This window comes from Schistocerca serialis, chromosome 1, assembly GCF_023864345.2.
Source record: "Schistocerca serialis cubense isolate TAMUIC-IGC-003099 chromosome 1, iqSchSeri2.2, whole genome shotgun sequence".
In the NCBI taxonomy this organism is placed as follows: domain Eukaryota; kingdom Metazoa; phylum Arthropoda; class Insecta; order Orthoptera; family Acrididae; genus Schistocerca; species Schistocerca serialis.
In genome coordinates, this window is record NC_064638.1 from 662243887 (window position 1) to 662258988 (window position 15102).

At 42.2% G+C, this 15102-nt stretch overlaps 1 protein-coding gene across 1 annotated transcript in view; it reads left to right on the plus strand.

Moving 5' to 3' along the window:
- LOC126479789 (5'-3' exoribonuclease 2 homolog) overlaps positions 1-15102 on the plus strand; it is a 427511-nt gene that overhangs the window by 31274 nt on the left and 381135 nt on the right. Inside the window, exon 5 of the mRNA XM_050103814.1 lies at positions 12641-12803. Coding sequence (XP_049959771.1) covers positions 12641-12803 — 163 coding nt within the window. The remainder of the gene's footprint in view (positions 1-12640; positions 12804-15102) is intronic.

The following is a 15102-nucleotide window of genomic DNA, read 5'->3' on the forward strand; positions in this document are numbered from 1 at the left end:
GCTCATTTAACACCTTCACTCCCTCCTCGGAAGTTTGGAGTCGGCTTCGACGGTTCTCAGGCACGCCTAGTTTCTCCCCGGTCTCTGGGCTCACTGTCGCGCATGACACATTAGTGGACCCCGTCGCAATTTCTAACTCGTTGGGTCAGCTCTTTGCTGAGATTTCGAGCTCTTCAAATTACCCGCCAGCGTTTCTCCCGAAGAAACGTGCAGCGGAAGTGTGACCTCTTGCTTTCTCCTCTCAAAATCGCAAAAGCTACAATACTGTTTTCTCCATGCGGGAACTCCAACATGCACTCTCTTCTTCTCGCTCCTCCGCTCCAGGACCGGATGGTATCCACGTCCAAATGTTGCTGCATTTATCAACCCATAGTCTGCGTTACCTCCTTCGCCTTTATAATCGAATTTGGACCGACAGTACTTTTCCCAGACGATGGCGGGAAGCTATCGTCGTTCCTGTTCCGAAACCTGGAAAGGACAAACATCTCCCCTCTAGCTATCACCCCATTTCTCTCACGAGTAACATCTGTAAGGTTTTGGAGCGTATGGTGAATTACCGTTTAGCGTGGTGGCTGGAATCCCTCAGTCTTTTAACACCTGCCCAATGCGGATTCCGAAAGCATCGTTCTGCAGTTGACCATCTTGTTGCTCTCTCCACTTATATCGTGAACAATTTTCTCAGGAGACGCCAAACAGTAGCAATATTTTTTGATCTGGAGAGAGCATACGATACCTGTTGGAGGACAGGCATCCTCCGTACACTGTTCTCTTGGGGCTTTCGAGGTCAGCTGCCCCTTTTTCTTTGCGAATTTATGGCAGAGCGCACATTTAGGGTGCGGGTGAACACTACTCTCTCCCGTACTTTCTCCCAAGAAAACGGGGTACCCCAGGGCTCCGTGCTGAGTGTTGTACTGTTTGCCATTGCCATCAATCCAATTATGGATTGTCTCCTTCCTGATGTCTCGGGCTCCCTCTTTGTGGACGATTTTGCGATCTACTACAGCTCTCAACGGACCAGCCTTCTTGAACGACATCTTCAAGGATGTCTCGATCGCCTCCACTCTTGGAGCATCGAAACCGGCTTCCGTTTTTCTCCCAGTAAGACCGTTTGTGTTAATTTTTGGCGACGTAAGGAGTTTCTTCCGCCCTCCTTACATCTAGGTCTTGTCAACCTTCCATTTTCAAACGTCGCTAAATTCTTGGGTCTTATGTTTGACAGAAAACTGTGCTGGTCCTCCCACGTTTCCTATCTTTCGGCTTGCTGTCTGCGATCCCTTAACACCCTCCGTGTCCTTAATGGTACCTCCTGGGGAGCGGACCGAGTGGTCCTTCTCCGCCTCTATCGTGCCTTAGTGCGTTCGAAATTGGACTATGGAATCGTAGTCTACTCCTCTGCTCGGCCGTCTATTCTTTGGTGTCTCGACTCTATCCATCACCGTGGATTACGTTTAGTGTCTGGAGCTTTTTACACCAGCCCTGTGGAGAGCCTTTATGCTGAGACTGCTGAACCTCCGCTGTCCAATCGGCGAGCAGTCCTTCTGAGTCGTTATGCTAGCCATCTGTCTTCCATGCCTGCTAATTCAGCCCATGACCTTTTTGTGACGCCTCCTTTGATGTAGGGTATGCAGGCCGCCCCTCCTCCCTACTACCACCGGGAGTCCGCTTCCATCAACTGCTCCATTCTCTTTCCTTCCGCTTTCCTAAAACCTTCTTGACAACTTGGGGTACAGCACCGCCTTGGCTCTGTCCCCGGATCTGCCTGCTCCGTGACCTTTGTCGATTTCCCAAGGATGGTACCCCTTCTCTTGTTTATCGTCGGGCATTTGCTGCTCTATGTGCACAAATGATGGATGCCACATTTATTTACACCGACGGCTCGAAAACATCGTTAGGTGTAGGGAGTGCCTATATTGTTGGCGACACCCCAAATCACTTTCGGGTTCCCGACTAGTGTTCGGTTTATACTGCGGAGCTTTACGCTGTTCTCCAGGCTGTCCACTACATCCGCCGCCATCAGCGGATACAGCATGTTATTTGCTCAGATTCTCTCAGCTCTCTCCTCAGTCTCCAAGCTCTTTACCCTGTCCACCCTCTGGTCCACAGGATTCAGGACTGTCTGCGCTTGCTCCACATGGGGGGCGTTTCGGTGGCGTTCCTCTGGCTCCCGGGACACACTGGTATCTGTGGGAATGAGGCGGCCGATACAGCGGCCAAGGCTGCAGTCTCTCTTCCCGGCCAGCTATTCAGTCGATTCCCTTCACCGATGTACGGAGCGTATTATGTCGTCGAGTTGTTCTTTTATGGTACGCACAATGGTCGACACTTCCCCATAATAAATTGCGGGACGTGAAAGCTCTTCCTTGTGCTTGGACCTCTTCCTCCCGAACGCGTCGTCGGGAGGAGGTAATTTTAACTAGACTCCGGATAGGGCACTGTCTTTTTAGCCATCGAAATCTTTTAAGCGGCGATCCTCCCCCACTCTGTCGCCACTGCTCTCAGCTGTGGACGGTAAGACACCTTTTAATTGAGTGCCCCTATTTTAATCCTTTTAATCCGTTACGCTCCCGTCTACAGCTATCGCCTGACATATCGTAGATTTTAGCAGATGACACGCGCTCAGCCGACCGCGTTCTCAAGTTTATTAGTGCCAGTGAAATGATGTCAGTCATTTGAAGCTTTTTTTGGGGACAACCAAACCCTTTCTGTAGTGGATTTTTAAGCCTTCCTTCTGCTTTTAGTTTCACCAATTTTATGACTTTCGTTCCCATTGCTGCTGGTTTTCAATTTCGGTTTTTTACTGTTTCCTAAGTCACAGACCGGGCGCTACTGACCATAGCAGTATAGCGCCCAAAAAAAAAAAAAAAAAAAAAAAAAAAAAAAAACAGATCTTTCCCGATTTCAGCTTCTACCAGTTTTTCCATTTGTCTGTAAAGAATTCGTGTTAGTATTTTGCAGCCATGACTTATTAAATTGATGGTTTGGTAATTTTCACATCTGTCAACATCTGCTTTCTTTGGATTGGAATTATTATATTCTTCTTGAAGTCCGAGGATATTTCGCCCGTCTCATACATCTTGCTCACCAGATGCTAGAGTTTTGTCAGGGCCGGCTCTCACAAGACTATCAGTAGTTCTAATGGAATGTTGTCTACTCTCAGGGCCTTGTTTTGACTTAGGTCTTTCAGTGTTCTGTCACTCTCTTCACACAGTATCATATCTCCCATTTCATCTTCATCTACATCCTCTTCCATTTTCATAATATTGTCCTCAGGTTCATCGCCATTTATAGACCTTCTATATACTCCTTCCACCTTCCTGTTTTCCCTTCTTCGCTTAGAACTGGGTTTCCATCCTCGTGATATTTGTGCAAGTGGTTCTCTTTTCTCCAAAGATCTCTTTAATTTTCCTGTAGGCAGTATCTATCTTACCCCTCATGAAATAAGCCTCTACATCCTTACATTTGTCTTCTAGCCATCCCTGCTCAGCCATTTTGCTTTTCCTGATGATCTCATTTTTGAGATGTTTGTATTCCTTTTTGCCTGCTTCATTTACTGCATTTTTATATTTTCTCCTTTCATCAATTAAATTCAATATATCTTCTGTTACCCAAGGATTTCTACTAGCCCTCATCTTTTTACCTACTTGATCCTCTGTTGCCTTCACTATTTCATCTCTCAAAGCTACCCATTCTTCTTCTACTATATTTCTTTTCCCCATTCTTGTCTCAATCGTTCCCTAATGCTCTCCCTGAAATTCTCTACAACCTCTGGTTCTGTCAGTTTATCCAAGTCCCATCTCTTTAAATTCCCATGTCTTTGCAGTTTCTTCAGTTTGTATCTACAGTTCATAACCAATAGATTGTGGTCAGAGTCCACATCTGCCCCTCGGAATGTCTTCCTAAGTCTCTGTCTTACCATTATATAATCTATCTGAAACCTTCCAGTATCACCAGGCCTCTTCCATGTATATAACCTTCTTTCATGATTCTTGAATGAAGTGTTAGCTATGATTTAGTTAAGCTCTGTGAAAAATTCTACCAGGCGGCTTCCTCTTTCATTCCTTCCCCCCCATTCCTTATTTACCTGCTACATTTCCTTCTCTTCCTTTTCCTACTATCGAATTCCAGTTACCCATGACTATTAAATTTTCGTCTCCTTTCATTATCTGAATAATTTCTTTTATCTCATCATACATTTCATCAATCTCTTCATCATCTGTGGAGCTAGTTGGCATATAAACTTGTACTACTGTGGTAGGCATGGGCTTCGTATCTGTCTTGGCCACAATAATGTGTTCACTATGCTGTTTGTAGTAGCTTATCCCCATTCCTATTTTTTATTCATTATTAAAGCTACTCCTGCATTACCCCTATTTGATTTTGTATTTATAACCCTGTATTCACCTGACCAAATGTCTTGTTCCTCCTGCTACCGAACTCCACTGATCCCCACTATATCTAACTTTAATCTATTCATTTCCCTTTTTAAATTTTCTAACCTACCTGCCCGATTAAGGGATTTGACATTCCACGCTGCTATCCGTAGAATGCCAGTTTTCTTTCTCCTGATAATGACGTCGTCCTGAGTAGTCCCTGCTTGGAGATCAGATTGTGGGACCATTTTACCTCCGGAATATTTTACCCAAGAGGATGCCATCATCATTTGACCATAAAGTAAAACTGCATTCCCTCGGGAAAAATTACGGCTGTAGTTTACCCTTGTTTTCAGCCGTTTGCAGTACCAGCACACCAAGGCCGTTTTGGTTGGTGTTACATGGCCAGATGAGTCAATCATCCAGACTGTTACCCCTGCAACTACTGAAAAGGCTGCTGCCCCTCCTCAGGAACCACATGTTTGTCTGACCTCTCAGCAGATACCCCTCCATTGTGGTTGCACCTACGGTACGGCTATCTGTATTCCTAAGGCACGCAAGCCTCCCCACCAACGGCAAGGTCTATGGTTCATGGACGTTGAAAAAAAGTCATAAATTTCTTAAATGTTGTTATTATACCCAAAAATACTCCCTTTTTGTGAGAAAACCTGACATGAGAGAAAAAAATTGATTGCATTTTTGAAATCGGCGCTGAAAAGTACATAAGTCAGTTATCAAATTTCAAACAACTTTCAAAAAATGTTTTTTTGCAGACCTGTGTTATTGTGAGCAACTGAGACATCTTGCAGATGCAGTCCAAGAATGACAACCAGGAATACTGTGTGAAGTGATGCTACTCTGCAATAACACCTGCTTGAATGCTACTAGGCAGACAAAAAAACATTATATGGAAGTTGGGTTGGGAAATCATTCCACACCCATCTTATTCACCTGGTCTTGCACGCTCAGATTTTTACCTTTTCTTCTTGCTATTAAACAGCCTTGGTGGAACTTCCTTTCCAGATAAAATGTGCTCCAAATGCGGCTCGACAAGTTCTTCACCTCAAAATCATGGGATCTCTACAATTGCAGAATTGAAAACTTCCCCAGCGGAGGCAAACTGTTGTAAATAATGAAGGAGAATATATTATTGTTTACTAAAGCCTCTGTTATGTGTTTTTGTTGTGTGTATGAAATTTATGGAAAAACGCTACAAGCTTATGCACCAACCCAATGTTAACTTACCATTTTAGCTCAGGATAGTCATAAAAGTTCTTTCCTCTTCTCAAAAGGTTTCTTTAACTGTCATATGAGTAACATATGTATTTCCCAAGTCGTGTATGCTTCTGCAGCTTTGGATATCTCCACCAGCCATTCCAGATTTGACATTTTGCACTTCATCAATCTCATTTTTGAGGCATCTGTATTTCCTTTTGGCAGCCTTTTTATTTTTCTTCTTTTGTAAATTAAATTCAATATAATAAATAGTGGAAACTCCAGGTTGGAATATTAACAATGCTAGGAAAAGGATACATACTCACCATAAAGATGAGTCATTGAGTTGCAGACTGACTTCCTTCCCCATCCTTCACTAATTCAATGGGACTGTTGACCTTGCTGTTTGGTCCTCTTCCCCAAATCAGTCTGTAGTCTACATATGAGGGCTGTTCAAAAAGTAAAGTGACTTTTGAAATTGCATGGGCAGCGTACATTCGATTATCAATCTATTTTTTTTTCTTATGCTGGTACGCATGTCCCGGACATATGTTCACAGTTTCAAGTGTACAGCATACTTTTTTTTTTTTTTTTTTTTTTTTTTTTTTTTGACGGATAGAAAGGTTAGACGTGTTTTAGTGTGCTTGGTAATGTTTGATTGTTATAAAATAAGGAGCAAAGAATTTGCATCAAATTTTGTGTAAAAAATGGAATCAAGTGCTCTAAAACACTTGAAATGTTGACAGTGGCATAAGGTGAATCTACTCTGAGGGGGGGGGGGGGGGGGGGGGGAGGAAATGTTTACAAGTGGTACAAGTTCCTCCAAAATGGCCGAGAAGATGCCAATGATGAACCTCGCTCCTGAAGCCCTAGCACATCAACAACAGATGACAACGTCGAAGCTGTGAAGAAAATTGTGTTGAAAAATTGTTGAATTACCGTAAGAGAAGTTGCTGAGGACGTTGGCATATTGGTCGGCTCATGCCATGCAATTTTTTCAGATGTGTTGGGCATGAGAGACGTGTGTCAGCAAAGTTTGTTCCAAAAAGTTTCAATTTTGATCGAAGCATCGCTCAGGAGCTCTTGAATGACATCATTGGTGATCCTTATTTGCTCAAAAGGGTCATAATTGGTGATGAAACATGAACTTACAGTTATTATGTCGAAACCAAAGCCCAGTCATCCCAATGGAAGCATCTCTGAGAGCCAAGACTGAAAAAAGCACGCCGAGTTTGATCAAATGTCAAAGTTTTGCTCACTTTTTGTTTTTTTTTTTTTGTTTTTTCAGTTACCGTGGTATAGTGCGTCATGAATTTTTGCCTCAAGGTCTTACGTTCAGTAAGGATTATTACCTTGATGTTATGCGCCGTTTGCGAGAAGCAATACACGAAAAACGTCCAGAATTGTATAAAAACAATCCGTAGCGTTTGCATCACGACAATGCACCTGCTGATTCATCATTGCTTGTGAGAGTGTGTTTGGCCAAAAACAACACAGCAGTCATGCCTCAACCATAATATCCAACGGATTTGGCAGCTCCGATCGGAATTTAAGTAGGAGCTGCTGGTGGTAATGGCCATATGTGTGTGTTAGGTGTGCTTGCTTGTGTGAATGTTTGTGTGTTTTCTTTGCTGAAGAAGGCTTTGGCCGAAAGCTATAAAGTGTAACAGTCTCTTCATTGTGCCTGTCTGCAACTCGTTGGGCCATCTGTACAGTAGTAGCAATCTTTGCTTTTCTTAATATTGCTTTTATTCCAACCTGGAGTTTAAATTGTTTGATTTTGCTTCCAGAATATGGGGTAAACGTTAATAAAACTAACAAACTGCAGGGATGGATTCATACTAGAAATGAAGGGAAAAAAATTTCCTATGAACATGTGTCTGGAAATGGACAGTGTGCATGCAACAACAACAAACCATCCCAAAACCCAATATAGAGTTGTATTGAATCCATATCACAATAGATGTTCAGAGTGGCTGCCATGGGATGCAATAAGTGTATTCACACATAATTGCACTTTGGATTACAGCATGTTGGTGAGCCACTTGCCCGGAGCTTGTAGTAGGGTTCGTCTCAATGTCCTGTACAACCTGGTCCTCCAAATCTGGTGTACGCGCAGTCTGCTGCTTTCCTGCATGTTTGTCTTTCTGAAAGGACCCGTGATCACACAAATGCTCAAAAAGGGCTTGAAATTTTGTGTGATGTGCTTGGTCTCTGTGAGGGTACTTGCTTTGGTGTAGCTGTGCCGCCTCTCGACCATTTCCATCTGCTTGACCGGACATGAAGACTATCTCGGCTTGTCCTGAGATGAATGCCATACAGTAAAGCTGCTTGCCCTCAGGAAATATAATAGCTGTAGTTTCTCTTTTCTTCTAGCCATTTTTAGTCCCAGTGTAGGAAGGCCATGTTGGCTAAAGTTATGATGCAAGTCAGTCAGTCATCCACTGTGCCCCTGCATTATTGAAAAGGCTGCTGCTCCTGTTCAGCAACCACTTCTTACCTTTCTGAAAATGTACCTCTGATAGTGTTGCACAAAATTCTTTAAGTGTTTTGAACAGGTGACTTTTAGGCAGCGTATATAAAACTATCATTTGTTGATCATTGCAGGCTATTGAGCGTTGAAACATTTGCAGATGTACACTGAAAGCAATTTTATTGCTTCTTATTTGAGTGTGCTCTGTAACTCATCTCTCTAGAGTACCAACCCACCTACTCTGCATAAAGCTTTTTACATTCCCTGTGTAATTTTGTAGCCACCAGAGTATGTGGATTTTATTGTATTGGTGTAGTGCCTTAACTTGAATCTTAAAAGTTTGTCTGTCTGATAACTAATCATTACATTTGTATTCTGGAAACATCAGGTGATCTGATTGGAAACTTTCTCTTCGTATGGCAGTAAGATATACAGTACTTAAGAGAATTAGGAGAACATGGCTTGGGGTACCTGCCATACTCCATTGAGCAATAATTGAGAACTGGATCTGTTACCAAATTATATCTTTACCTTTCACAAATGAAGTACACAACAAAATGTAATTATGTCCTCCTTCATTTTCATAACAAGAACTGAAATATCCAAACAGGTGTTGAAACCATACTGGAATTAATCATTCATCCCATCATTCTGGGAGCTTCTTATTGTACTTTCAGAGCTTCAGTAATGTATATGGCTTCTATGGGCATTTATCTCCAACTGTCATATACATGTCAAGCTCTGTATAAGTCTATGAAGGCCATCCTGTGGTATCCATCCTTATTTTTCAGTGAGAGTTCTTGGAAAGTCTGTAGTGTAAGAGGATGTCCACAACGCATATGTCAAGCATGTTCCACACGTGGTCAATGGCGTTTAGGTCAAACTTACCTCTGATATTTCCATTACTTCAGTGTACTGGCTTTGAAAAACTTTCGCGGTGACACCTGCTGCATGGGCAATGGCATTATTGTGCATGAGGAGGAATTCAGTGCCACCACCATATGCATAGGTACACCATGTATTCAACAAGTCTGTTTGATGTACTACTACCATGAATGACAACAAGATACGTATGGCTGTGAAGACTGATGGTTCACCACATCATCACAGGACCTTGGCCAAGTCTGGACAACAAGATGTTGGGACAATGGAACAGGACATATGACTTGTAAGATCCTTTCTCGTAATCTGTCCTTTACAGTCCAATCTGACACAGTGGCTTCAGTGACCCTTCTGAGATCATCTTTCAGTGCTCTGGCATCAGCCATACAATGCTGCAACATTGGATTACAGATGGAGAGACATTGGCATCTGCAGCAACATGACAGAAAAGTCCATCCTTCTTGGATCAAACTGACTGTTCTTGCAACTTGTACTGCATTTTGATATCTCATTGCATATGCTTGGTTGAATATAATGTCCACAAATGACAACAGTCACCTATGCTCTTCATTAAATTACACTGCAATGCTGTTACTCATTTCCTTCTGACTGATCATATGATAGTGTAAGGCCCAACACCTGATAGATGGAGATGTGTTCAGGTGTTGCATACATTGAAAGTGAAGATCTCAAGATACATAGTAAGACCACAGGTAACACCAGTATCAAAACAGATGTAATATACCAGATGTTGATACACATGTTCCCCTAATTCTTTTGGCAACGTATTTGTTTAATATTATGTACGAAGCACTTCTTAATGTTGTGGTATTGTCACCTGAAGAGGGCCTAAGAAATTGAAAGTCAATCCATGACCAAATAAATGTAATTTTGCAAAACATATATATATTTTTAAATTGCTGACACCCGATAGGAATCTCAGCTCTATTATATGGGAAACGGAAATGAGTATGGTTGAGCTGCTACAGATGGCATGATTTCTCATTGGTGCTAATATTTATACACATTCAGTCTCTCGTGGATCCACCAGGTGTTGAAACTGAAGACGACAGACAGAAAGCAGAAATATTGAATTCCAAATTTAAAAATTATTTATGCATGTGGATACTACCAGAACAAAATTTTTGACTGCTGTAAAAAGTTTTGTTGATATTAGCACTCCCTATATGGAAAATCAGTTAAGACTCTTTAAAGCGAACAAGACCCCACCAGTCCCTGATGATATTTTAGCTAGCTTTTATATTGAATATGTTGTGGTATGAGCTCCTCCATCTCTTATTTGTTGAGAAGCTCTTGTACAGTGAATATTAGTGTGAAGGAGAAAAGGCAGAATATTCCCACTTTGAAAAAAAGGTAAAAGATTGGATGCACAGAATCGTAGATAAATATCATTGATACCAGTCTGTTTTTTAGGATCCTAGAGCATATTCTTAGCTAAAACATAATAAAGTTTCTGGAGGAAAAAAGAGTCTCTTGAAAATTTGCATGGTTTCAGGAGAAAAACCCTCTTCCGAATAACTATTTGTTTTATTTGTATATTATGTCTTGCAAACAATAGACTCAAAGAACAGGTAGAAGACATTTTCCTAGATTTCCAAAAGGTGTTAGACACTGTACCATAACATCAACCACTAACCAAGATACAATGATGTCAGGATTGCCACAAGTTCTGGAAATCAGGGAATTTCAAATGTGTCAGGGAAATTTTAAAAAGCTGCTGAAAAAAAATCTTGTTTTTGTTTTGTTAGATAAAATCGTTTGTTTACTGGGATGTCATGCATCGTTGCTGGCTGGGCACAGCTTACATGCGCCGCTTCCCTACTCCCTCATTCTTACCACTTCTCCCATTCGTAACACTCCCGTCAGCTTGCAGTCAGTGCTGCCACCACTTCTCGCTGCTAGCCTAGCAATTGCCGATGAGAAACAGGGAGAAGTGAGGAGTCGTTTGTTTGGATGTGATCCTCAGATATTCTTAAATCAGTGGTTAGAGATGGTGGTCATGTGTGCATGAGTTGTGTCTTAGTGATTGTGTGAATGTGTGTGTGCTCTTGTTTTCTGACAAAGATTATGGCTGAAAAGTTAGAAAAGACAAACACACCCTTACAACTATGTGCCTGTCTGCGGCTCAGCGATAATCTTTACTGTGAGTTGCTACCTATCCTCATTATTTTTGCTTCTCAGAGTATTCGCACAAGTTATCTGTTGCATGGAATAATCACTGCGGCCTCATTTCAACAACATGGTGTCTGTGACATGTGAGTAGCTGGCCACACTAGTGGACTTGCACGACAGGCCAAAACCGCAGGCCATTTCTGTGGGTATGTCTAACAGATCAGGCCTGCCGATCTGAAGCCCATTATTTCCACTAATGTGCAAGCCCTGCCCATTCTATCTAGTCTCGCTGATCTGCCTGCAATCCGGGTTTGTTTATGTGCGGCATAATGCGGTGGATTTTCCCGATGTGTCCGTGGACCCAGGACTACGTTGCTCCTCGGCAGGTCAGAGGCCACGGGCGATGGATTTCAGGAATTGCAGCTTTCACTGCAAGTACATTGTACAATGTGGTGCTCTGTAGACATTTTATTGATTGTAGTACATTTTGGCACTTCGAAAGTAAATTATATATTAGAAAGTATGGACGATAAGAAGAAGAAAATTGTGGCAGTCGCTGGCGGTTTGTTGGTATGTGCTCATATATTTCTCAAGAGAAAAATCACACAATACCTGTAAAATAATAAACGTAACACAGTGGGTAACAGCCGACAATAATGAACATAGTAGAACCAACATTTTATTGGTGGTCACCTATAGTGTTGGTTTACACAACTCTTACCTGCCTTATACACTTCTTTCAAGAGGCCTACTTTTTTCTGAGGTTATTTCTGAAATTAGTGAAGATATTTTAAATCTGTCTTGTGAATCCAAGGAAATGCGTATTTTGTCACCAAATGTGTTTCATTTTATTGAAATAAAGTAACGACAATTGTCTTAATGAAACACGTGTATGATTTGGTGCCATCTAAATACAATTTATTACAAAAAGATGTTGATGTTACGACTTAAGATTCTGCACTTAAATTTGTTTGTCTACAAATGTCTTTACTTACCCTTGAGATCTCAGAATTTGTCAGGGGAAAGTGCTAAAACTTGTCCAAATATCAGGGAATTTCACTTAGGGAAACTTGCAATCCTGGGTGTGACACACCTTTGCAAATACATGAAGGGGTTGATGTGATAATGAATATTTGGCACTAGTACAATGTGTTAACTGTGTGTTGGCCAATGCCAAAGGAGGGGTTGCGGGCAGCAAATGAAGCCACATAGACCACCACAACCACGGGGTGTAGAGCTGTGCACGAAGAACAAGCTGCGCATACCTCCCACAGTGTAGGCACCTCAATGCCTGGTTCATGTTTTAGCAAAAGTGGAACTCATGCACAAAGGTAAAGGTCACATAAACGTTGTTCATAACAAAAACTGAAATTGTCTTATCTTGGAGCAGATTGTGCTTGTTTTGTTAAATATTTAATTTATTTCACTTTTGTTCACATTGAAGAGCATGATAGCATCATCTGTAATAGTAAGTGATCTCTCAATTTTTTTAGCTTCTAAATAGTTAATAAAAGTGTCTGCCATTTAGTCAACCGAGCACTCTCCCATAACAAATCTTCCTTTTCAGGGCACACCATTTATGGCTAGACTATCCACATGCCTTCATTACTACATACATGATCGTCTTAACAATAATCCAGGCTGGAAGGGCATTAAAGTAATTTTGTCTGATGCTAATGTTCCTGGTGAAGGTGAACACAAAATTATGGATTATATAAGAAGACAAAGAGGTAAGTAAACTTGTGAGCCTCACATTTAGTATGTCAGCTACAGTTAATAAATGTATTTACATGCACAAACTAATTGTCACAGATATTATATTATGCAAGTTTTTATTTTGTGACTGCTGAATCATATTTTGTGAACTGTTGGATGTATTTGAGCAAAGTTCAAAATACCTGCTCTTTCCTTCCGGGATTACTTTTGTTGTTGCCATAAACATTACACTATGCTTCAATATTTGTATGTTACTCAGTTAATCATTTCATAGGTTTTGTCTGTAGTTTAATGCCTGTTCATAATTAACTCAGTACCTTTTGCAGATCAGTATTGCCTTCTTGTGGCAGTGTCTGGTAAATGTGTACTGCAAACATTTATCCTCACAATCAGCTTTATTTTCTTTTCAGAGGTTTTTAGATTTTCATCTGTCACTGCTACATACAGTAATACTAACGCGGAAATAAAATGTTGGATTTGTGATGTAGAAACCAGAAGTGTGTCTACATTATAAATCCAACATTTTACCTATATCCTTTACCAGAATCTTTTTAAAAAAAACCAAACTGAGAGGCAGTTAACAATACCTCTTTAAAAAATTAGTTGACAATTATACCAATTACTTTGCTAAAATGATTTTAGTCATTTCAAAAAAGTTAAGTAATTTTGAAAGAAAGTCTTTTAAACTGCCTCTAAGTTTGGGGTAAGTAAAAGATTCTTTACAGAGTATCTGCACAGCCATGGCAATGCTGCTGGACTACACTGTTGGCCTAAGCACTTCATGCACCAACCAACAGAGGCTCGAAAATGACTGAGGAACAGAACCCCGTTAGAGGAAAATTGAAACTCGTCATGTGAGTCAATCTTCGGGAAGCACAAAGTCCAAAACCTTGTAGAGACATGAATGGGGATAAACTCCACATGCAGCTTACGTGGGTGGCTGTTGACTGAACATTCGGCATGTAGTGCAAAGAGAGGCCTGGGCTAGTTGAACTTAGCATAAGCAGTGGCCCGCATGGCTTATTTCTGCACACAGGCAAACGTCTCTTTCAGCAAATCTGTCCATGCTATGCGCCACATGCATTCTCCGTGGCAGCTTTCCACACAATTCCGCTGTGCTACCCATGCCAGCTCATCTGCCTCCATTGTGATGTCTGATGGTGGGGATACTAAATCCCTCCCAACTGAAAAGGCCACGTGTGGCCCAAGTGGCCAGGCTTGGATCGCGACCTCTGGCACAGATTCCGAGGGGCTGCTGAAGAACCTGGCAGCAGATTGAGGACTAATGGAGGCGACACTGATGCTGTCGGCTCCGCTGGAAGGGCACAGAGGTTGAGGCATCTGGGGGCCACCAGCAGCAATGAAGGTAAGACTACCTCTGTTGGTGATGGAGGAGGGTGGGGGGGGGGGGGGCAAACCAGAGGAGGAAGAGTCCAGATCAGAATCCATGGGCCCTGCATCAGCAGGGGCAGGTGTGAGCCCCACTGGGGCCAGAGGCTGCAAGTGACAAAAGGACAGTGCAGGGCATTAAGGGGGCGGCAATGGGGAAGCATGCTGCTGCAAGTGAGAGACCTGCACTAAGAACCACATTGTGTCCAACACTGCTGCCTGGCTGATCAGAAGACAACGGTGGTGATATTCCAACATGGTACAGGCACAACTGATTGGTATGTGACCGCACACAAAAGCCAATGCAAATGTTCTGCCAGACTGCACTTGTTGACCGGTGTTGCCTGGTATGCAGCCAGAAAACTCGACAATGCATCATTGCGATAAGAGGCAGGTAATGGTTTCTTCATTTGAGTCGTGAAGGTATGCAAAAAGCGCTCCACCTCTGAGTTAGAAGCGAGGTGAAATGGGATGGTAGTCGTATGCTGGGTACTGTTGTGAATGCAAAAGACTACAAACTCCCACAACTCATGTTGCTTACTGTTATCGGACACAAGGGTCCTGGGGGATCCCTCAGTGGCAAAAATAATGGAAAATGCATGACCAGTGGCAGTTGATGACGGCTTGGTTATGTACGGAAAATTGGACAATGAGTCGACCATCAACAACCACATGCTGCTCAAAAACAGATCCTTGAAATTGACGTGCACAATGTTGAATCAATGTCGTAGGACAAAAAATGTATGTTGCGCCAGATCTTCACTGAAAGAGCCGTGTGGTATAAGGGACAGCCGTGCGGCTGAGGCACCTTGCCACAGTTCGCACGGCTCCCTCCCATCGGAGGTTCGAGTCCTCCCTTGGGCATGGGCATGTGTGTAGTCATTAGTGTAAGTTAGTTTAAGATAGATTAAATAGTGTGTAAGC